Below are 24,420 nucleotides of genomic sequence, written 5' to 3'. Positions count from 1 at the left end.
ATCCTTCCCAGCAAATGTTTAATTGACATTTATCCATTCTCAACAATTGCAGTAACAACAAAGTTAGTTATTTACCATTAGGGATAAAAAGACCTTCACCAGCACCCAATCCCAGGCTGACTGAGTGGGTGGGTGGATTGGTTGGTTGGTTGGTTCGTTTTTCACTTGCATTCAGTTCTCAGAGATACCCTGAGAGGATCTGGGGATGCTACCAATTTTCCAGGCTTGGCTGCACTGCACCTTTGCTCCCTACTGGGTGAGGTGTGTCTCATACTGGGGCACAGCCCATGTATGCTGCCCTCCACAGCAGGGAAACCACTCCTTGCTGTCAGCAGCCCCTCTCTGATGTCTCTTTAGACATCAGGGAGACCACTGGTACACCTGGGAAAATGTACACAGGCACAAGCCCTGGGGACTGTCAACAAGAACTGGTCCCTAAAATACAGGCTTGGCTCATTTGTGTAATGCAAATGGAACTGGAATAGTTGCTGCAGGTGGCTTTGACATCACAGGGAACAACTGCCTCCCTGCTTTGTACTTCACTGAATGCGTCCACAGGGTCTTCATACCTTACAATTGGGAATAAATAGGGGAAAGCATCTAAACAGGGAAAAGCTTGACTCCACTGGGGAGATTATCAGATTATCTCTACTTTTCCAGCTGCATACTGGACTTTCTCCACATGCCAGCACAAAAGTAGCCAGTTCTAAGTCATTTCAAATCTTATTATTTTGCTCTTAAAGTGAATTAAATAGAATAAATAAAACTCTTTGAATCTCAGTTGAGCAAGAGAAAAAATAGCATGAAGATAATCTATATTGTTCTGACACAAATAAAAAACCATTATTCTTTTCATGGAATCGGAAATGAACCTACCCAACTGATAACAACGCATGTATATGGTAATAAGGAACAGATTGCTTTTACATTTTGCAATACATTAAAAGGCTTTCAAAAAAACCCAAATGTGTTCAGTACATCACCAAACCCATAAAGTAATCCTTGCTGAAACAATGTCTTTGTTCTTATTGAATCTTCCAACATGTTACAATAAAGAACAGCACAGGATATACATTTGTGAAGAAAAAAATTGTAATATAATATGCCATGAAAACTGTCTCTCTGTAATTACTGCCATGATATTATTTCTTTCTTCCTTAGGTATGGAGATAGTTGATACTTGATCCATAGTTACTTGCACAATCTGGGTAATTTTTTTTTTTAATATTATATCTAAAATTTTGAACTTTTTAAACTCTACATTAATCTAGCTTTCTCATAACTGTATCACCACAAACGACAAGACAACAGTTTGTTCTGATCTGCACTGTATTGATATATTCTAAAAATTACCAAAGTCAATATTGCAGCAATATGAAGGCAGTGTTAAGTAAACTCAGTATCAAAACGTCTTTCTCTCTAATGATCATATTTCCTACCAAAAACAGCCATAAACCCACAGTTTTGATAGTATCTCCTAGACTCCACTTTTGCCATTTCCATTCTTGTTGATAAGGCTTATATTCTCCAAAATATCATAACCAAATGCTCTGCTTTCATTCCACTGTGGATTCTTTGTTGCATAATCCATGTGCAAATTTTTTTGCAACACGCTGGGAATATTTACTGTAAATTGGACACCCACTCCACCTGCAGGAATCACACCAGCATGAACATAATTCTCTAATTCACAACATTGGAGATCTGCTTTGATTCTTATAAAGTAAATCACCTTGTGTGCATAAAGGTTGCAAAACTGACCAGGAGTGTGAGTGAGAGTTTTCTCACTCCTCTAGCACTGCTAATAATGATTTATATGCCATACATTAAAATTTCATTTTAAATCTCCTCTTGCTCATGGCCAGAGTTTCGTATCTTCACTGAAGACAGGTACTTTAGATATATATTGAATCACCGACAGCAATCAAACTATTTATATATACTTTTAGAAACCTTTTACACAGGTTTATTTAAATGCTATGGGGAAAGACAACAAGAACTGCTGTATTGGCTCAGACCAAAGGTCCACCAACTGTCTCAATATCCTGTCTCCTGCAGTGCTCAGCAGCAGACACTTATCAGTGAACAGAGGTGGGAAAACGTGTATTTTCCTAGAACACTCTCACAGCCTGCAAGATCCAGAATGGTTTTGAGCTCCAGGCTGTTTTTCTGCAGTTGACACTTCATTTTTAAAATGGCTTTCTCATCAGAGGATGATGCACAGTAAAATTCAATTATAGCTAGAGTAGAGATGGCAAAAATTAGTCCATCATATCAGCTGTTTATTAAAGAATATTTTTCAATCTAAATTCTCAGCTCAAGAGAAAATTTCTGAACTATGCTGGAGCAATTTGTCTTATTGCCTCATTCCCTCAGGAAAAGTAGAGGGATGTGGTTTGATTGCCATGGATTGTCTAACAACCTTGCACATTTTCTCTTGGCTCAGAATGGTTAAGGGCTTACAGCAGACAGAAAGGAGCCTGACATACATACGATCTTTTTTAATATCATCCATTCAAAAAAGAATAATTCAGAGAGAAAAGGGCTAGGTCTTAAACTGCATGCTGATGTCACTACAAGAAAGCAGATTGATCTTGACATGATTAAGCCAAAGTTTCAAGAAAGATTTTAATTTAATATCCAGTTGATATTTGGATTTTCTGTTATTAGTAGAGATCATCACTCAAAAAAGGTAATATGCTGGACCCTACCAGAGGCTGCTGAAAAATGGAGAGTGGTTTAAGCATGCAACAGGAAAGAGAAGGAAATAGCAGCAAGAGTGGTCAGCAAGAATCCAGGAAAGAAACTGTGGAGGCAAGTGCCTGCAGCAATACCTGTGCTCTGGACAGTGTGTTGCAAGGGATAAACACATGCATATCAACTATAGTATGCAGGACAGAAGATTTGAGCAACTTTTCCCCTAGAGGGTTCCCTCTCTTCCCTCTGGAGATCCCACCAGTTTTGTCCCCTGGTCTGTCTGATTCCAGGTTGCATTACTGTTTGATAGAATCATAGAATGGCTTGCATCAGGTTCCAAACCCCCCACAATGAGCAAGGGAAATCCTCAACTCTCTCAGGTTGCTTAGAGCCCCTTCACACCTGAGCTGGAATGTTTCCTGGGATGAGGCACCTGCCACCTCCCAGAGCAACTTGCTCCAGAGTTTCATCACCCTCATCATAAAAAATTCTTGTACCTACTCTGAACCTACCTTCTCCTAGTCCTAGTGCTACAAGTCTAGTAAAATGTCTGTCCCCATCTTTCTTGTAAGCCCTCTTAAGTACTGAAAAGCTGCAAACAAGTCTTCCCAAAGCCTTCTCTATCTCCTAGGAGAGGCACTTCAGCCTTCTGATAGTCTTTGAGGCACTCCTTTAGACCCACTCTAACCCACATATTATTCCCTGTACTGAGGACCCCAGAGCTGAACACAGCACTCCAGGGTTCTCACAAGGGCAGAGTAGCAAGGGAGAATCCCCTCCTTCAACCTACTGGCCATACTACTTTTTATGCAGGATATGGTTTTCTTTCTGGGATGTGAGTGCACATTGACAGTTCATGTCCAGCACAAGTATCCTCAAGTCTTGGCAGACTGCTCTCAATGTTTAATTGGACAAATTTGTTTTGGCAATACCAAAATGTGGCAAGGTGGTTTGAGGAATTGCAAACTGGAGCAACAAAAATTGCAAATGCTACAAATAAATCTGCTCTCAGCAAAAATTCATGATTGGGATAATGGAATCAGGACCTGCACACTAAGCCACCCTGCAGGTCTCTCAGCATCTGCCATGGGGTACCAAAACTCATTGGCCAGGTAAGTGATAAGTACATCTGTCTTGAGCCACTACTGTGATTTAAAGCAACCAGAATGTCTTCTGTACCTGACTCATTATTCCTCTTCAAGACTGCCCATCATGGAAAAGAAACAGAGGAAATGTCCATGATTTTAATTTTCCCTTTCTGAGCAAAATGCAAATATGATGAGCACCAAATTGCATCTTCTCTTTTCATAACTGTCTTCTTTTTTCTTTAATTCATTAATGGAATACCTTGGGTATTTCCTCGTTTTTTGTCCCTGTCCTCCTGTCCCTACTCTGCAAAGGATCTGGAGGTTGGTACTCACTGTAAAGAAGTAGTGGATGATTTCGAAATTTTCATGCCACTCTCAGCCATCTCGATGGCCAGTTTTATCTCCATCTTTTTGTACAATGACACAAGGCTGGATTTTGGCTGGTGTTCCCGAATTAAAATTTTCTTCAAATACTTATTGTCAAACTTCTTAAATCTGCAAAAGAGATACCAAAATCAAAGCGTAGAAAAGGAAACATGTTTTCGTTTGTGTAGTACAAACTGATCTTCATTCAAATGCATAGATCTACAATTCAGTGGTGGAAATTGAATACAAATTAGAGGCACCTGTGGACTCCTGAAGGCCTGGTGAGCAGAGACCTTTAGGGGGATATTTGGCATAGTCTACAAGTCCACAGAGATTGCGGAGCCCGCTAGACAAAAGAAAGAAACAAGCTGCAATCAGAGAAAAAAAATGAGGGCAGTGTGTATGTTTGCATATTGCGCTGCCACATTTGTCAGAAAAGAATACAGCCAGTCTCCATGCTTTTGTACAAATTTTGCATTATAGTAGGGCATAACAGCAGCAGCTGCTCTTACTGTAATCCTGGCCTATTCAGCCAGCCACCAATGAGGCTCTAAGTGGCCCAGCAGTTACAGTAGTTAGAGCCCATTACATTGCTGATAATTTTGAATCCTGACAATTAGAGCAGACAAAATGCATTTCTTTGTATTCTGAATAACAGAGAAATTGAAAGGACCCCAAAATACTATGTGCTTGCATGCTGCAGATTGTAAAATATCACTAATGTGTGGCATAATTTGAATGTGAATATGTATGCGTGTGTGCCTTGGAACAGGTACATGCTTTCAGGCAGACATTTAGCAGAACAACAGCAGATCTTCAGCAGAGCAACAGTTCTGTTTCTTTCAAAGGAGCAGTTTGCCACAGCAAGGTAAGGTCCTCCGAGATGCTGGGAAAAGCACTATAGGATTTGTATCTTTTTTTTCCTTAGCAAAAGCCATTTTTTATTCATTAATACCAGAGGTAGGTACATAAATATTTGCAGAGGGATTAGAGCTTTATATGTTTTCCTGTGTATCAGAAAGCCTGCTGGATTGTCATTGCTTAGGTAATTAATTCTGATACACAACTTTAAAATTGCATACAAAAGTTTAGGGAATACTTTTTAATATGATCTTCTTGCATTAAATATCTTCAGACATGGTGGGTTTTGAATCTTTCCATGAACCAAAACACTACATTTATGGCTAGTTTGGGCAAAATTCTCTTTTCAGAGCTATGAGTTAGGTGTGAGACAAAGGGATAGCATTTACTAACAGATATGTGTAAATGCGACTATTTAATTTGATTTACTGCTCTAACAGAGATTTTCTCGGTTTATTGGCTGCACAGACAGTGGTTTGGTCCCAGAAGATGGATGTCCTAAAGCTATCTCTTTACTGTCAGAGCCAAGCAGACATTTTAGTTTCTGGATATGCCCTAGGACATTATATCTTTAGTCCCCATTGGGACGAGAATTAGATGCAAACAAGTCACCGTCTTCCCACTCTTAATCCCTGGTTTCCATGGGGAGAAACCCAGTCATGAAAGGACTCGCCACAAGTCCCAGCAGACACCCTTTGCTAGGTTTCCAGAGTCCAACACTGAAAGGTCAGACAGGATTCCAGCACAGCAGCCTAGGCATAACTAAGGATAGCTTTTAGCCCACAGCATCATAACATGTTAGGGGGCAAGAAAAATCAGTCTTTTCCCTTCTTCCCTCACATGCTATGGTGGTGCCCAACATGCCCACAGGGCTCCCTTAGGAAACGTGTAAAGGGAGCAGCAGATCCATCTCTTCTGGGCAGTGCTTGGAAGAACCACAAAGCTGCATAAAACCACTTCATCCTGCTTATGGAGGTGACAATGCATTTCTGACTAAAGACTAGCTTGAGAGTGTCCATTTATGCTACTGGATACTCAAATTCAAACATTCCCTTCAGCATTCTTATTTTAGATATTACTGAATGCAAAGACCCCTAAGGATAGGTGAGTAATTATTACTGAGTCTCAACTCACCAGCAAGGGATTCTATTTGCTGTGGAGGCTCACGGCAAAAGTGAGTGAAGCACTGACACCATGTGTAGCTTACATTCTAAATCCAGAGTTAAAGAAGCATTGCCCAGAATATTATAGGTTTATACCAAGGCTAGACACAGGCTGATGTCTGCAGCCTAAGTTGCCAGGCTATATTTTCCTTTCTGAAGGCTTGTTTTCTGCTTGTGCAGATCCAGTTCAGCAGGCAATGTATGAGCATTGCATTCTCAAGAGTTAATGGTTACTCAGGAGCTCAGTTTCTAAAAAAAGATATGGCATATGACCCCAGCATTTTGATTTCCTATTCTATTTACCTACTATATTTTACATGATAGAGAGGTTATTTTATTATATTAGACAGCAATAAGAGATACGTACTTATCTCTCAGCTGATAATGACTCCAGTGTCCACATATGTCTTCAATACCAGCCTTCAAGTGATCCATCAGCTACAGAAATAAACATGGAAAAATCTTATGCAGCCATTATGAAAAAAGAAGTATTATTTCAACTACACATTTGTTGACACGATTGTGAGATTACTTTTTTCTTTGTTCATGTAAGTTAATTCTGAAAGCACCTACATTTCTCTAAAAATCAAGGCAAAGATGCTGCTGTAGCAGCTTGGCTGCAGTGGCAGCATTTTAATGGAGGCAAAAAATTGTCTGGTCCTTTTTGTCTATTGAACCCAAAATATAAATTCTTGGTCAATGAAGTTTCCCCTCCTCATGTGTGACCTTCCTGGGACAGGCACAGGACCACATACCAACACCTTCACCTTGGCTGGGAAGTTCTCTGAAGTTCTGCAGAATGACATGAGATCGGTCACTGCTAACTACTATTACTTTCAGTCATTTTTTGTGTGTTTCTAGCAATACAGAGACAGAAAAAGGCCAATTCTTACAGATATATTGCCATAAGGGGTGCTTTTAAATGCAAGTTCTCTTCAAGATTAAGTGTAAATGTTCAAATAAGATTTAAGTCCACTTTAAACTAAAAATCAGTTGCAATGCTCTAATTTTGCTAATGTCTCTACTTGTGCTTCATTTCAAGGCACATAATTTCTGTTAATTTCGAACATATTTCCTATTGTGAAATGAAAGAATGTACATACCTTTTCTAGAACATTGTTAAGTCAGATTGAGCAACTTTCTGTTATTTAATTTAGTAGGAGTTTGAGAACTGACGTAGAGGTTCAAGAGGAGAAAATATCATTACTCATAATAACTTGAAACTAAGTTTGCAGTCCAGTGGTCCAACTCAGTTCAATAAATCTGGATTAAAGACTTTTAAGGTTTCAGTATGTCTAGAACCATTCAAAAGTATGGCAACAAATGTATCTGACTAAGCGACGAAGGATGGTGAATGAATTTTGCAAACATTTCATTTCTGTTTCTGTCCTCCCATGGTCACAGTACCAATAAATAAGGGACCTGCTATACTGTGACACTTGTGTAATGATAGTATAATACGATAATAAATATGAATACAAATGAGATGCAATATTTTAGAAAATCATGCTTAGGGTTACCTCCATATATTCGTAAAAGCACTGAGTGTCTAAATCCACTGAATGCCAGGTTTCCAAGTGCCTTCCTCTTTCAAACTCTTTTAGAATACCTGTTCTTTTCTTTTTGGGATACCAGTCACTGATATAAAAAACTTACTCTCACATGAATTTCTTCATTGATAGACTCCTTTTTGTTCGTCTTTTTAACATCCAGATATCTGACCAATGGTCCAATTGTGATTCCCTGCATTTGGAATAATGAGTTTAATTGTTAACTATCTTTTAGGCAAAAAACAGAAAGAAAGTAAAAGGGGATAATTTAAATCAGTTAGGAAAGCTGTGTCTTAGCAGAGAAATGAACCATTATTTGTATGGAGAGCTACACAAGAGAATTAAAAATAAAAAAAAAAATTAAAAGACGGTTTTTGAAGTGAGATTCTATTTATTGGCTTATTTTAATTATGTAAAGCAACTGACTCATTGGCAATCATCTTCAAAAGAGGACTCATTTGAAAGAAAATATTATCTTTGTGAGATCTTGAAATCTTGAAACCATTTACTTCAATGCTTTCAGAATTAAACATTGCAGGGGTTTTTCACTTAGAAATGGTTTTCAGTTTTTCCCATTTCTTTACTGCACTACTACAGAAAACCATTTTAAAAGAGGAAATAGAAACAAATTGGGTTTTCTATAAAATGTTCTGGTAGAACCTAAGTGCCTTACTTAGCATAAGTGCATAGTGCCCCATTGGCATCATGCAGGATCTGACACTTTGGTACTGGAAAATACAAAATATGGGATGCAAGCTCTCTAGAAGTTTCAGTTCTTCCAGCAGTAATCCAGGTGAAATTACCCAAATATCTGAAGGAGAAACACGTACTTGCAAATGGGACTTATTTGCTTTATTTTTTTAATATTCTGTTATGAAGGATTTTAAAATATTTGTATTTAGTCTTCAAGAGAGACAAAGATGAAATTATAGAAGTTAAAACAATAGCTAGAACATAAGCTATTTTGGACACCAAGTGCCCTCTCCCCTGAATATTTTAGAAGATACATATTTTCAATACAGAATTTTTTGTATTAACTAAAAGCCCTAAAAAGGCTAATTACACAGTGCAGCGCTAAATCTGGCTGTAAAATGCAATAACTTGACCTAGCCTAAAAGTGAATTCAATGCAATTTTCACCATGAAGCTTTCAGCCACCTCTATCACATGAAAGTAATCCATTAATAAATATACATACTTGGATGAACACCGTGAAATATATAACCACAATAGTCGCAGTGATGAACAGGTTTTTTCTGGGGAAAAGATTCATTGGAAGCAAGAATGCAAGAGAAAAGCTGCTGGCTCCTCGGAGGCCACTGTAAGAAATGATGAGTTGGTCTTTGAAGGTGAAAGGATACGTTCGGAACTTGTTACTGATGTAGAAGAGAGCAAACACACCTAGGAAGGGAAAAAAAAACCCCACAGCTATAATTAATCAAGGATAAAAAGAAAATATTAAATATTAATTTAATAATAATGGCTTGGGGAACTGTTGCCAGCCCACTTTTTTTCAGCTTTGGTTTCTTGTAGCTTCTCTTTGACCAACTGCTAAACTTGGCTTCTGTGAAGTATCTCCTATAAAATACCATGGCTCATAACAGCTTCAGGATTTTAATTAAATAATGTAGAAGAGAGATTAGGGGAAAATATTTACTTCCTATATTTATGTTGCATAGTTTTCTCTACAGTGTTCTGGAGAAAAGAAACACAGCTGGGTGAGAGTTTTCCCTGTGCCTTCTCTTGCAATATTTCCTCTTTCTGCACAGTGTCTGCCTAAAGTGTTTGAACAGTGCTTTACCAACAAGTCCTGTGTACTGATTCACTGAAAGACAAAGAGTAATAGCATTTTAATTTTTAATCCTCAGGCTTATTGTGCCTCTAATTCTTTGTTTATTTCTCAATTTTCATTTTACTTTTAATAAAATTTAAAATTAATAAGACAATTTGTGGCTGTGTGAGAACTGCAACTTGTCTTTACTTTTAGCAATTTGTTTCATTTAGTCAATCTTCTTCATCTTCCAGAAGAAATATGTACCCTATGTTCTATGTAGAAACCATTAAATTACTGACATAAAAGCTGACAAATGCTGATAATTGCTGTGTTATTTTGTGCAGCTGTCACTGATACACTCAAATTATTAGAGGTAAAGCCAGTAGCAGTACCCTCTTATGTAGGTTGCTGGACACCACTTTATGCAAGACCTTTTCTGGCTACTTATAACTATGCAAGACATCAGGTACTCAGACTGAAACAGCCTATGTGAGGTATCACCCTCAGGCTACTACTCTTTACTTTGTTAAAGCTTCAGAGAAAATGATGAAATCATTTTAACACACAAACTTAGAAAATATTTTGGCCTTCCTCTGCAAAGCTCTAGCACTCCCCTTGGTGTCTGAGAGAAGGATGGACATGTGGCTGGAAAGCAGCTTTTATATCAGGAGAGCACTCTTTCTGTCTTAAGGGGAAGGATATTTCAAAATGTACAGCAAGACTGTTAAAATTTAGAGGCCATGCTTGGTCCAGATATAGCAAGAAAACATGTGATTACTTTCTCTTTGCTACCTCTGAAACACCAGCCTTCTTATTCCTTCTCTCTTTTCAGCATTATTTTCAACCCATCTGGGACATTAGGAGAAGATGAGAAACTGTGTCCCACAACTCATCCAACATTATCTGTAAACTGCCCTGCCCATGCTAGAGGAATCCCAGTGCCACAGGTCAGGAAGTAGGAGACCTTTGCAGGAATGGGATGTGCCATGTGCAAAAATGGAGTAATTTCATATGGGCACTACTTCTCTAGCAGTTTATAACTTTAGACTTGACTTGTGAGGAGTTGCAGCATAGTGCTGTCAGCCCATGTATGGTATAAGTCCTTGTTCAGTTATCTATCAGTATTTTCACCTTCTCTCTTTTTCTATTCCTCCAGCACTCCGCTACATAACCTGTAGTGTTATAGCACTGGAAGTGTGATGATATACATTATCTAATTTGTAAGTTAATGACAGTGTGTGGTGAAGTCATTATGAGACCCACATGCCCAAGGGGCATATAGTAAATTAAGATGTAAACATCTCTATAAGGATAATCATGATAGTATTTTAACTTTGCTTAAATTTCCCTTTTCACCTAAACTACTTAAAGTCTGTGCTTGGAGACTGGCATTCAGATTTGTGTGGGGCTTCTTTCCCTTTTTTCCTGTGTGTAGGTTTCTGAAATTTGTCACTAATATAAACCAAATGATTTTGTTCTTAAACCAGTTGTGCCAGTCCCCACAGACTTTTCTGACACAACTTTGTACCAAAGGGATTTTCTCAGCGGTGCAAAGAAGGTTGTCTTTGAATGCTGACTTACTCAGGGTCCGCCAAATGAGGCAGAAGATCAGAGTGAAGCAAATGAAGGCCCAGTTCCATTCATGGTTTTTCCCCACTGTAGAAACGCCCATGAACACAAAAATCAGGGTCTCACTGATGCTGCTTAGCATCTTCATGAAATATTTTATTGTGGTATAAGAATTCTGGGAAACATTCTCCTCCACGTATTTTTTCATTGTCACTGCACATGCCGTCATCCTGTATCAAGCAAAACATCAGAGATCAATCACAATCTGCTCTTTTCAGTTAAGGACAACATCAACTATCATGACCTCTACTCTCCATCACCAGATTCTGACCTTCATCATAACAAAAAGCATTTTATTTCTTCAGTAACATTAGCTATTTCATTAGACAGAAAAACATCTTCATTCCGGTTTACAAATCAGTTTTACATACAGCATAAAGGAACCAAACTAGTCAGCCTTTCTGACAAGGAGGAGAGGGTATCACATTCCAGTTCAAAGTCCATTTTATCCTGAATGCCGGACAGGGAGCCACCAACCACCAAATATTTGTCTCAAACAATAGGGAGGCCAGTTTTGTACCAGTCTACAGGTGGATCAGTTAGAGAAACGTAACCTGCCTCTTAGTGATATTTTCCCTTGAGGTGCCATTGGCAGATCATGGCAGTCCCATGCCAAGAGCCATATCTCCCTGGCAAATCAGTAGTGCCAGGGCGAGCTTCAGGACTCTCCAACCACAGCAGCCCATTGTGGTACAGCAGGAGAAAATGCAATTATCCTACAGAGGCATTCTTCTCCCTTTAGTTATCTAGGGTATGGGGAATGTGCCTAAGGAAGCAAAGGGATGTTTTCCATTTCTTCACTGCTATTGAAGACTAGAGCCTGCATCAGAGGCATCAGCAGCCACCCAGCACAGACACTGGTGACAATCCCATGGAACAGCAGTCTTTCATCAGCCCTATGGAAGGGGATCCCCTTTTTCCTTCTGCATTTTCCGTAGGTAATACACAGATTAAGCACTATGCTAGTAACATATTCCATCATCTATCAAGTTTCTACTGATATGATTTTAGTCTCTGGGGGCTTCTCGTAATGATATTTTTCCAAACTTGTGAATTCGGAGAATGATGACTGTTCATTAAATAACCTTCCTCTTGTTTCAGTTCATTTAATTTCCACCGAAGAAATCTCAAGGGTATCCTGGTGGAGCTGAGTCATTTAGCATGTCCAAGGACACTCCAAGACAAGGCCATTAGGCATTAATGATTAATACTGTTGACTTTCAGATACACATACATAATAGACTTTCATGATCCAAGTGAAAAATGAATGAATCCTCAATAATTCAGAAAGGTGACAATAAGTTCCCATCTCTAAAACAAGCAATAATTTCCTTAATGAAGCAGTAAGAATAATAAATCCAAATTATATTAACATTCTTATATTACTAATGATTTCAGAACTCTAATGAAAATAAGAAGTGAAAGAAATAAAGTGCTGTGTAATCTAGTGCAAGGAATAGGCAAGAAAGCAGAACTTTGGACAGTGCAGGCAGGAAAAGATTCACATGGTATTACTGTTAACTGCATAGCAGATCTAATCCTGCTGAACTAAAGTTGCCAGTCACCTCAATCTGAGCGTATGTTTTGGGTATACAAAACATAGTACAAGACTCATCTGCTTTGTCTAATTGCTCAAGATAATCTATATCCTGTCTAACTACTTATTTAATATATTTAAACATTCAAATACTGCTTCCCAGGGCCATCCTACAAAGGTTTTACAAAGGCAATTCTGCTCTGAAGCTGAACAATCCAAGGTTCTTCAGCCTGGAGAAGAGTAGGTTTCAGAAACACCTTATTTCAATCTTTTGACATTTAAAGAGGCCTGTAAGATGCGAACAAACCTTTCAGTAGCACCTATTACAATACAATGGGAGGATAATAGTTTTAAACGAAAAGATTTAGGTAGATTTAGACTAGATACAAAGATTTTTTTTTTACACAATGACAGTGGTGAAGCACTGTGACAGGTTGCCCACAATGTCCCACCTGTGAAAACATTAAAGTCCAGTTTGGACAAGGCTCTGAGCAACACAACCTAGCTGAAGATCTGCCTGCTCCTTGCCAGGGCATTGGACTAGATGGCCTTTAAACGTCACTTCCAACACAAACCATCCTGTGGTTCTATGAAATCAGAGCTTCACAAGTTGAGGTTTTACAGATGAGTAAATACACCTGTCTGGACATCAGCAGCCATATGCTTGTATTTGATAGGTTTAAACTGGTTTGTCCTCTATAAAGGGAAGCACTTTTTGGAACACAAGATCCTCCAAGCTCATCATGAAAGCTCAGAGCCAGTAGAGGCCATGCAAGGCTGCTGCTACCCATCAGCTGTGCACTGAGCCTACAGCAGCCAGCAGCACCAGCTGGAGCATTTAGCCACATGACGTCTCCATCTCTTTATGCTCTGCCTTGCAGACAGATTGTTTGTTGTGGTATCTTTGAAAGTCATATGTCATCAGCTTTCTCCTTAAGTGTCTCACTTCCATCCCTATTCCTTCCTTTCTCTTCCAGCTCCTTTCCTGCTGCGATCCTCTTTCCTTCCCATAATTCTCATCCTTTCTGCATTGACTCCAGTCAAGAATCTATCTACTTTTCTCTCTGCAGCAGGCACCCATGCCATCATGCTTTCAGGAACATGTCCCCAGCATTACAGCAGTATCAAGCTATCCTGACCACAAAAAATATTGGTTGTCAGTATTCACATACATGAATGTAAGTATGCATGTGTAAGTGATGTTCTCTTCTGCCTGGTTTTGCTCAGTTTCAATCCCAGTGATGCTGTCCAAATGTAATACAATTCCAGTAAATTGTGTTAAAGCTGATGTTCAAAAAGAACTCAGATGTGCTTTCTCATGCTTTCCATACCCATTACTTTATGTGTCTCTTATAATCTGATGGTGAAGCTGCTTAGAAATAAATACTGATAAACTGATGCATTATCAAATCATTCTCTCTTGTTGCTGATCTAATCAGAGATAGCAGACAGATGGTGGCAGCACTGGCCACTTTACCCACAAGTTGAAGTACTTTTGCCAGTGCTCCTTGGTAGCATATCTGTGCCTACACTGACTGTGGGTTTGCTTTTCCTGGTTACCACTGCATTTTACAGATCTCTAAGAAGGTGTGCACTGCCCTTCTAACCAGAGACTGAATAGCTGGGTTATACCAACCTTGAGCAAACCACCACAAAACTACATCCAGTTCCTCAAAGAGATCATCCCAAAGGCCATAAGGCATACTCACGCCAAAATGCCAGAGATGTACAGGGTTTCAGCAGACAGGTATGAGAGGTAGCTGAACATGAAGACCAGCAGGGGTTCGATCGAAGAGACGTTGTGGGTGAAACGAGTCATGAATGCTGAGACAAATCCAAACACGATGCCAAACAAGACTCCACCCAGCCCCACCACGAAGAAGCGAGCAAAGCCAGCAAAGACATCGATGGATTCAATTTCTTCATACCTGTGCATCTGGGTGAAGGCGATGAAGATGTTATATAAAACCTACATGTGACAATAAGAAGACAGCAGTTAGGCATCTTTCTGAACCTGGCAGGTTTACTCATTTCATAGGTGAAACAATGTGTGTGTGTGTTTAAGTGTCTGTGTATGCCAGAAATTGCTTTGGACAGATCAGCAAAGTAACAATTGAAATCTCATCTGGTTCATAAAAAGTCCCAGAAATAAGTCTGTTAAGGGTCCTGAAAAAAAACAAAAAAAAAAAAAAAACAAAATAAAGAAGGATAAATAGCTGTGGAATAAAAGTAAATTACTGGGGACCACATGCAATTGAATAATTTAAAAATATTCTCTTTTTTTGGTTTGTTTGACAGTTAACTTAATTTTTTGGTCTTTGTAGCAGAGGTTAAAAGCCCAGCTGGGTACCTTAAAACCCCCAGGCTCTACCCTCCATGGTCTCCTTCTGACTCAGGCTGGGGCAGGGAAGGGACTAAGAATCACATATTTGATTTAAATACCATGTAGTTTTTCTATCGGATCAGTCAGCAGACCCGACAAATTTCATTAGGTGGACATAGGAATGTTACATGTTTTTCAATGGCACTTGACACATAAAAATCATGAAACATCACTGGGAACGGAAAAGGGGGAAGGGAAGATGGCAGCCTCAGTTTCATATTGTCTCTAGCTAGGTAAAAAAAAGCCTCTCTATCATCATATGTTTGGAGTTTGATGCCACTTAACCACCCCCCCAGAGAACAATCTCAAAGTATGAACCAAACGCTGTGACACACTAAATGTTCTAAAGACCCTGCACATATACAGATATTGACTAGAAAACTTGAACCTACAAAAATTAAAAGAAATATCAGATTAGATTAAAGATTCAATTTAAAGCAAAATACAGTTTTATATAATATATTATATAATCTGATCTGTAAAGATAACATCCTAGAGCAGAAAACTTTACCAAACTTCTGTTATCAATAATTTCAATTCTGCAGAAGCTATTATTGAAATATTTTCAGCATATTCCACTTTCATTCATCTTATAGAACTAATAGAACATTTCCAGACTTGTAGGGTACAAAAAACCTTAGAGGTTCCTGACAATCAGTTAATATTAAGTGCTGTCAGGTCTGTTTACAGTGAATGTGTAATACATGAAAGTCACCTTTCAGTTTTGAAGAGAATTTGGAAAACAACTAAAGACACCAGCTTTCCAAAGATTTTGCGCTAAAGCATTGGTTCAAAAACAATAAATAGACCAAAGTAATTTGCATTTTATGTTTTTTCTTTGGTCTTTCTTCTTCATCTAGTTAATTCCAGAAGGTTATTAAGAAGACTAAAGCAGGTATTTGCAGGTAGAAGAGTCAAGCTCATTAGGATAATTATCTAATCTTAAATTGCTGCTAGGGGCATATAACCTTGAGCTGTCACAGTCTGTTCTCCAGAAAGCTCATTGCTAATAGTTCTGGGAGACAGACAAAGCCAAACAAATATTTCATTTAGGAAAACACCCAGAACTTTTTCCTAATGCCAGTGTATGAAATTTGTCTCTTCAGTGGCAGATAAGGAAAAGAAGGTTCATATCTTCCTAGTAAGCAAACCTCACCCTACCTGCCTTACACATTTTAATTTCAGAGTCTGTTTTCTCTGCTTCCCTTTCTTGTGGACTTTGACCTCTTCCTAAGGCTTGTGATTCTTTTTAAGTGATACCACAGCATGATTCTATGCTGACTAATGAAGAAAGAAAGTTATTCTCAGAAAATGACTTAACAAGAATTTTTTTCCTTCTTCTAGTTCCTAAAGATCTAACCTGATATGGCATCAAAATGAAAATTATGGAATTGTGACAAAATTTCCGTATTTTTTTGTCACATGCTTTGTGGGAGTAAATTGTTCTGTACCACAACCTGCACTGTGTCATATAAGTAAGGCTTTGCTAAATTACATTGCAGTGCTTGTGCCAGTAAATGGATTACTAGAATTTTTTGCACACTAGGAGAACCTGAATCAAATTAGGAGGCTTTTGTTCACAGAAAAAGAAGGGATGAATTAATAGTGGCCTCATGTAAGTAACTCTGAGAACATCATGCTTTGGCTTGTTTGGAGAGAATTTTGTAACACTGGGCAGCTCTCAGAACCAGGGAGAGGAACAGAGAGCCTGACACTGTTGCCACAGGGGATTCCCCAGGGACTGCTCCAAGCTCCAGCTGTCTATGTACAATTACTGCACATGAAATCCACATCAGAAGCATTGAAAGAAGAGATTTTCAAGCAACTGCCTTAACCAGCAACACAGGCTGTATTAATAATTCTTTCTTGCCACCCTGCTAATTTTTTTTTTTTTTTGACCACTGTGATTGGCTTCTCTCTAAGCACAGTGGAACAGCTTTTATAGCAGAAGCAGAGAATATCTCTACCCTCCTTTGTAGCATCCAAACCAGTGGTCAAAGTCTCTCAGTGACACCAAAGAGGCAATTTCAAATCTCCTAATTTTTTTATTTTTTTAACTTAGGTCTTCAACATGTGTTAGATTTAACTGTTCTGCCACAAAGAAAGAAATGAGCGTGCCATTAGAGAATACAGCCAATGCCACTCATTTTGAGTACAGCATGATACGTAGGTGTTCTCAGTATTTCTAAAATCAAGCCTCAGAGATGAAGAAGTCAGGGAATATTCCATTTCCTGATGCATACAACTGCTCAACTCCTGTTTAGAAACAAAATTGTCTTTGTGTGTGGGAGCAGAGCTTCAGACTGCTGAAACACTTCACAGCAAAATCAGGGCATTCCACCTGAGTTCAGGCTTGAATAAGACCTGCACTGGATTTACAACACTTTTTTTTAAAAGGGCTTTGAAATCCCACTAATGTATGATGTAACCTAGGTCCATTCCTGTTGCTGTCTGAACTATTCTGATGTTTACAGTCCACTCAGAAATAACTGGGGAAAGAAGCAATTGACAGGACTTGGAACTTTTTTTTTATCCATCCACAAACATGGCCCTACTGAGGAAAATAATGAAAGGGACCAATGGGTAAAAAGAGTAAATCATCCACTTTTCTCCTATCCCCTTAAGACAAAGTCATAACTTGTAGATTATAATTCTAATTCTACAGTCTGCTATTTTGTAATATTTTTAAATACACCAGGATATTGAATGAAATATAGGAAACAGAGCTATTGTTGCCCCAAATGTAATACACAAGTTCCACAAAACTCATACCAGTTTTTCCTGCTGGGAAAAAAAAAAAATCAAGCTGATAAGCAGGCTGGAGAGAACCAGGGGATATTTGTATTTAAACAATAAAAAAATATGTATACTTAATATATCTTGGTGATATTATCTCTTTTTAAACACTTAGAGTTAACTCAAATGAAACTGTTAAGAGAGAAAGAGAAGGAAATGGTAAGAGAAGACACCTAAGACAAATAAAGTCTTGGAAAAAAGTAAGTAGGACATCAGAGAGGAGAAAGTCACCTGCTGGACTCCGTTCAGGTGAAAAATACTTCTGTCTCCTTAAGCATGAAGCCAGGTAGAGATTTTGAAAGCCCAAATGCCCAGAAAGTGGATGAGTGGAGATTGATGCAAATAGCAGGAGCTGACAAACTGATGGCAACAGAGCCACTCTGAGATGAGCACCAAAGATGAGAGTGTATGGGGCAATGGGAACTCTCAGTGGTGCACCCAACATACCCCACATACAGCCCTTTCAGCTCATTTACTAACACACCTGGTGCTGCTGAGGAGTGCCTAAGTCCACTGCTGTAAAAGGCTTTCTGTCACTGCACCTTCATACTGTAACAGGATCCTGACTGACAGCTCAGTAAATACCAGCAGGAGTTGGACCCATATGGTAAATAGCTGGGGGGAAAAGGAAAGGCAAGGTAGTAAGCCCATCAAAAAATGCATGAAACAAGCTCTTCCAGTGTGAAAAAGAGGCATTACATTTTTGAGGTCAGTATTTGAAGGAACAAAAAAGACAAGTGTAAGAGATAGATGCAGTGGGAATTTTTCTTCTACAACTGTAGCACCCAAGTAGTTTGAATGTAAATTAAATACCACTTGTCCCTTAGTTCTACATCAGCTCTGTATCTCTGATCACCAAGAGGAAGGATTTATGATCCATAGGCTGTGGCTGCAAGAAGTTACTTTGTTCTTTTTTTTCTTTTTTCAGTGCTCATAAACTGGACTTCTCCCACAAAGCCTTTCAGCAGTGAACTCTGTACAGATTTTACAAGTCCAAGTTGGGCTGTACCTCATGTATAGCAGTATCTGAATAGTTTTTATGTGTTTTAGATTCCTGTGATTTAAATTCTGTAAAGATCTTATCTAGCGAAACTCCTTAACCCGCCGTTAACTTGTACCACATGAGCAGTCCTGTTGGTTTCTGAGCAGTAAACTTCCTCATTGAAATTTCTTCCTTGAAAAACATGTGTTTTAAATGTTCTTGTCACTTCTGCTTAGAGCTAGAATTTCAGGTTGCTCCAATTTTAGCAGAAGTAGTGAGATAAGGGGGAAAACATTTGCCAAAGGAGCTTTGTAAAAACACTCTTCTCCTATTAAAAACAAAAAACCAACAACAACAAATAACAGCAACAACAAAAACAAAACCAACCAAACAAATCTCATTCAGGAAACATTGTTTCTGGATAAGACAGCCAAAAAAGGCAAACATTTGTCAGATATCAATAATTTTACTGATATAAACAGAGTTATGCATAGTTCTTAGTGGCATTGGAAATTCCTATCCAAGGTCTCTGATGAAATTTCTGGAAGGGGCTGCACGACAGAATGTGGCCTCCAGAGGTTATTCACATCTGGTTTGCCTTTTTTTTTTTTTTCCGGAGGACTCTCGCAGGTATATGATAGAGCAGGGTCTCCTGTATTTCTACCCTTGCTGCCTTCAGTCCTTCAGCAGTACAATTTTCTATTTATTTGCTTGCACAATGTCAAGAGCATTGCAAGGTCCTACACTGATCTGACCAAGGAAATCAGCTGTAGCTTATCCATTCACTTCAGTGAATGCAAGAGCACATCTCACATGTAAGTGCAGGTTTCCCCCTTCCAGCAGCTCCAAAATACACGCTTTGGAAAGAGGTAATATAAGATGTAAATTTTGCATACATTAAAATCCCTTGCATGTAATTGAGGGGAGTATTAATAAAATAAATAATGTATCAGGATCTCCTTTGAGCTGTTCTTGCCGTGTGCCCAGTAACCCTACAAGCTACAGGAGCCCAAAGAGGGGAAGACAAGGAGCAGAAGGAAACTCACCACAGTTATGCCATCATTTAGCAATGACTCTCCAAAGATCATCATGTAAAGCTGCTCATTAACAGAGGCTTCTTCAAAAACTACCAGAGCTGCTACGGGGTCCACTGCTGAAATCATGCTGCCAAAGAGCAAGTTCTGCAGCAGGTCCAGGTCAGTCAGGCCAAAGGCTTTGATCTGGCAGACTCCATAGAGGCAGAGGCCAATCCCAAATGAGTTTAGCAGAGCTCCCACAACAGACCACCACAGAATGGATCCAAAGTTTTCAAAAAATGGTCGAGTTGGCATGAAATAACCCTCCTCCAGAATAATGGGTGGAAGAAGATACAAGAAGTAAATACTAGTGTCCATCACTGGTGGAGATTTGTGATGGGAAGCAAAGATGATGGCTCCTACTAGTGCTCCAATGGCAATCAGGATGCAGCTTTCAGGCATAAGTCTTGGTAATCGGTGAAAGATATGGAAACCTTGAATAAAACATTAGAGAATTATTCAAGCTTAAATTAACCTGATGTCACACAATTGTCTTGGCTGTGTTTGGACACTTTGTCTTCAGACAGTCAGCTTTTGCTCTAAGGATTACAAAGGGAAAAACAGGTAGAACTGTTCCCTTCAAAATTAAACATTCCCACACTTGTATCACTAAAGCAGGACAAGAGTTTGACCATAAATTTGTTTTCTTCCTCCTGCCCAGCTCCTGATTTCTGAGCAAGCATGTCTGAGCTTAAGCTCCACTTCTGACAAGGCAGAAACCTCTTTGAAATGGTCTTCCTCAATTTGGAAAGAAAATATTCTTCAAGAATCCTTACTGCCCACCTGCTACTTGCTTGTCTAGCCATTATACAAGGAACTGTGTGATCATACTGTGAATGAGATGTGCCTGTACTAAAAATATCAGGATTTTTTAAAATTTATGAGTGAGACAGACTAAGAAATCTTTAAATACAATGTCTGTGACTCTATACTTGAAGTTAGGTCGTTCTTGATCTTGCAACTCTTGAAGGTTCTGCCATGACATATTTCTGTGACTGTTGAATTCTCAGTCTTCAAAAGAAAAGGAACATAAAAATATTTTATGAAAGTTTCAATAATTTTTTAGGACACTACTTTTTTTACCAAGAAGTATGTTAATATCACAACTCTACTTATCTGCTTTTTAATTGTAAAAACCATTTTCCAGTCTTCTGCCTGTCTTACAGATAAGGGGATTGTTTTGCCTTTCAAGACCTTGGAACTGTTTCCCACTCTTAAATCTTGAAATCCAGAAAGAAGATAATACCTGAACAAAATACTGAAAAGGTTAACAGTTTGGAAACCATCTTCCCTGGGTAACCAGATTATTCAGAATAACTTTCTTCCAAATATACTTAAAATTAACAGCTCCACACTTTTCATCAAAAATAACATTATTTGTAAACTCACAGTAAAAGTAACAGGCCCATCTGGGAGGCATCACACAGTTCTTCTAAAATATCTATTTCATGTTCAAAACAAGAATATTGTATAGATGTGCCATACATCAAGGCCTGTGCTTTTATGGATGATAAAGAATTTGGTCAATATGTTTACTACTAACACGCTCTGCTGATGCCATAACAATTTTTATTTGTGAAAATTTTGACTGTTATGTCATTACCATTGAAGACATTTGTAGGAATTGGATTGAGGGCATCAGCTACAATGAAAATGGCAAATTTTGTGGTAATGATTTTTATGATTGTGGTAATGATTTAATGATTGTGGTAATGAGTCTGCTGAGTGAATATGACAGGAAAAATGTTTATCTTCAGGCCACCTTCAGAAAAACATCAGTCTCACCTACCAGCTTGTTCTAAGGAAATGTTTGGAAAACACACAGAAAGATTAAAAAAAAAAAAAGGGGAGATTTTATGTGTGCAATTCTTCACATTACTACCACCTTCTTCATTTAGTTGATATGCTGCATTAATATTAAATGGTCAAAATAATTTCAGCCCAGCCATGAAAATCTGTAAGACACAATGAGCCTTTTTTGCTGTATTAGCTGCAGTTCCTACTGCAATCACTGCTCCTTGAGTTGCCTTTCACCTTTCAGATATTCACATGGAGCTCTAATAGAAGCTAGATACATTTGCTATGTATTCAAAAGAAAAAAAACGTAGCCTACATTCTGATAAGCCACACCCTCAGAGACTCTTATTCTTTTTCCCCGATATTACTTTTCACACCAACTTTAAGGAGCAGACACGTAAAACAAAGACTCAGAGGGAAATGCTTCCTCTTATTCATACAAAGGAAGAATGCTTTACACTTTCTCCCCAAAATTCAGTACACCTGAAGTCTCAGTCTGATTTCTACAGCTGTGTCAGGTTGCTAAGTCCAGTATCTTGTGATCTATAAGGACTAGAAAAATGAATGGGCAGCACTGTGCCAAGGAGCTCTGTTGCTATTTGCTACTCACAGCCCAGGAGACATGAAGGTTAGAGGTCATATGTTAAGGAAGATGGAATCATTCTGAAGTGGAATTTTGGCATTGCCGTGGTAATGAACACACCTTTTCTTCTGAGGATAGATGCTGTAAAATAAATCCTAGCTACAAAATGAATGAAATTTGCTTGGTTACATTGTATATTTTAACTTCTTTCCAAGTTAGGAGAACCCAAGACCCCATTTTCTACTTACCTATTTTTGCAAAAGAAGCAAGGAGGATCCAAAGGGTAACTTCATAGGGAATTCGCACGGAGTCATAGTCCAGTGTGAAAACATGTAGCCTCATGTCTTGAGAAGAGTCAACAGCAGCACTGGAATCGTGTTCATAGTGAGGCGAGGACCTCTTGCCCAGGCTGGGCTCACCCCCATTAGCAGCAGCAGAACAAGATACCACGCACAACAGCAATAGCAGCAGGCTGGAAAGCTCTGCATGTGCAAGCGTGGCAAAGCCCATGTCTGGGGCTGGGACGATTTTATTACAGATTTAGCATAAAGTGGGTGCATGGAGGTGTGCACAGTCACTTCTGCCGATTCACGTGCACACAGCCACTTCTTCAAGGCTCTTTCATTTACCTGTTAGAGGTCAATTTATAGTCCTTAAGTGACTGTCCTGTCCCTTGTGCTGCAGACAGACCTGGAGTTCGTATGATGATACCGGTTGTGCAGGTTCCTCTGACCCAGAAAAACTTTGGCCACAGCATCACCCTGTTGAGGAATGAAAAGACCTTCCAGCTACATTATTTATGCAGCCTCTCTGATGCAGATTTTTCCACTGTCAAAAAAAAAAAAAACCCGAAAAACAAAAACAAAACAACAAAAACCAACTTTCAGTGCTTACCGTTCAGGCAGCGAGCATAGCATGAAGGAATAGCATCAGGTGGGAGGAGGGGTAGCAGCCTGGCAGGCAGGAGAACCTGCTCCGTGCCCTCCTCTCCTGCCCTCGCTCCCCGGCTGCCTGCCCAGCGCCAGAGGCACCTCGGGCACCACACTTGGCACTACTCACTAGTCCTGTCCCACCTGGTGACAAAACTACTCGGTGTGTAAATAAAGGGACGGTGCAGGGCTGGCGGGAGGGACATCTGGTGGGGGACCGCGCAAGTTACAGTTTGGAAAGGGCTCCCTCTCTTAAACACGGGCGTGTAATTTAGCCGGTAATGCCAACATGAAGAGGAAGGTCTGAGTCACATCACCTGCCTGAAATTGGATCTCGACTTGTCTTGTATTTGGCGTTTGTTTTACTCATTCCAGTAAGGCATTTAGTGGGCAAACACATTATCCTGCTCCAACTGCTCTTATGGATCAGTTTTTAAAAACGCCAGTGTATTTCCTCCTCCACAAAAGCTACCATGTTCAGTGTAAGGATCACAGGGTGTGCAAACATAGTCTGTTGATTAGAAGCTTCTAAACCCTGTATTACTTATCTTAGAACTGAGTGCATTTAATTTACTGACAAATTATTCAAATTATTCAAATTATTCAAATTCATCAATGATTTTATTGTGTTAGAAGACAGTGCAGATAGGGCAGATGGTGAGAACAGCTGTGATGCCCCAACACAATTACTTCTGAGGGCCCTGAAACCACACTGTGTGTGCTTGGGAGGGGATTCCTTCAAACCAACTGGCCTCACAGACTGGATTTCCCTTATTGGACGGAGAATATCTTTCACTTTACTTTCTGTGGAAGAGATCCAGTGTATGCAACTATGATGGTCTATAATGCAAAACAAAAGGCAACAAATGGTGACAACTGGTAAATTTGCATCAAAGTTATAATTATCTGAACCAAATTTTCAATACAGGTGTAACTGCAATGCCGTTTTTTTCTGTGGTACAGCCATTGATGCCTTCTGATGCTCTGCTTCAACATGAAGCACTATCTTCTGTCAGTCTCACAGCACCATTGATCCTCCCACAAAAACTTTGAACCCAACATAGCATTAAGTAGATGATGCTCAGCCTGCTTGCAAAAGATTTTTTTCCAGTATGCTGATCCTGTTAACAGCAGTATTTCTTTCACAACTGGTAGAATTCTTTCCTTCATTGTAGGATGGAGGTGCCTGGGATAAGCCTATACAGTGGGT

At 39.2% G+C, this 24,420-nt stretch overlaps 1 protein-coding gene across 1 annotated transcript in view; it reads right to left on the bottom strand.

Annotated features, from left to right (window-relative positions):
• The window catches only part of SLC9A4 (solute carrier family 9 member A4), a 31,238-nt gene extending 8,175 nt beyond the window's left edge, over positions 1 to 23,063 (bottom strand). Inside the window, exons 1-8 of the mRNA XM_066313693.1 lie at positions 22,530 to 23,063; positions 19,872 to 20,335; positions 14,374 to 14,633; positions 11,080 to 11,297; positions 8,923 to 9,125; positions 7,832 to 7,918; positions 6,543 to 6,613; positions 4,119 to 4,280 (exon numbers count right to left, since the gene is read on the bottom strand). Coding sequence (XP_066169790.1) covers positions 4,119 to 4,280; positions 6,543 to 6,613; positions 7,832 to 7,918; positions 8,923 to 9,125; positions 11,080 to 11,297; positions 14,374 to 14,633; positions 19,872 to 20,335; positions 22,530 to 22,791 — 1,727 coding nt within the window. The 5' untranslated portion in view covers positions 22,792 to 23,063. The remainder of the gene's footprint in view (positions 1 to 4,118; positions 4,281 to 6,542; positions 6,614 to 7,831; positions 7,919 to 8,922; positions 9,126 to 11,079; positions 11,298 to 14,373; positions 14,634 to 19,871; positions 20,336 to 22,529) is intronic.
• Between the last annotated feature and the right edge of the window lie 1,357 nt (positions 23,064 to 24,420).

The sequence above is a fragment of the Sylvia atricapilla genome, chromosome 2 (assembly GCF_009819655.1).
Source record: "Sylvia atricapilla isolate bSylAtr1 chromosome 2, bSylAtr1.pri, whole genome shotgun sequence".
Lineage (NCBI taxonomy): Eukaryota > Metazoa > Chordata > Aves > Passeriformes > Sylviidae > Sylvia > Sylvia atricapilla.
The sequence above is the reverse complement of the archived record's forward strand: the minus strand, read 5'-3'. Positions and strand labels throughout refer to the sequence as shown.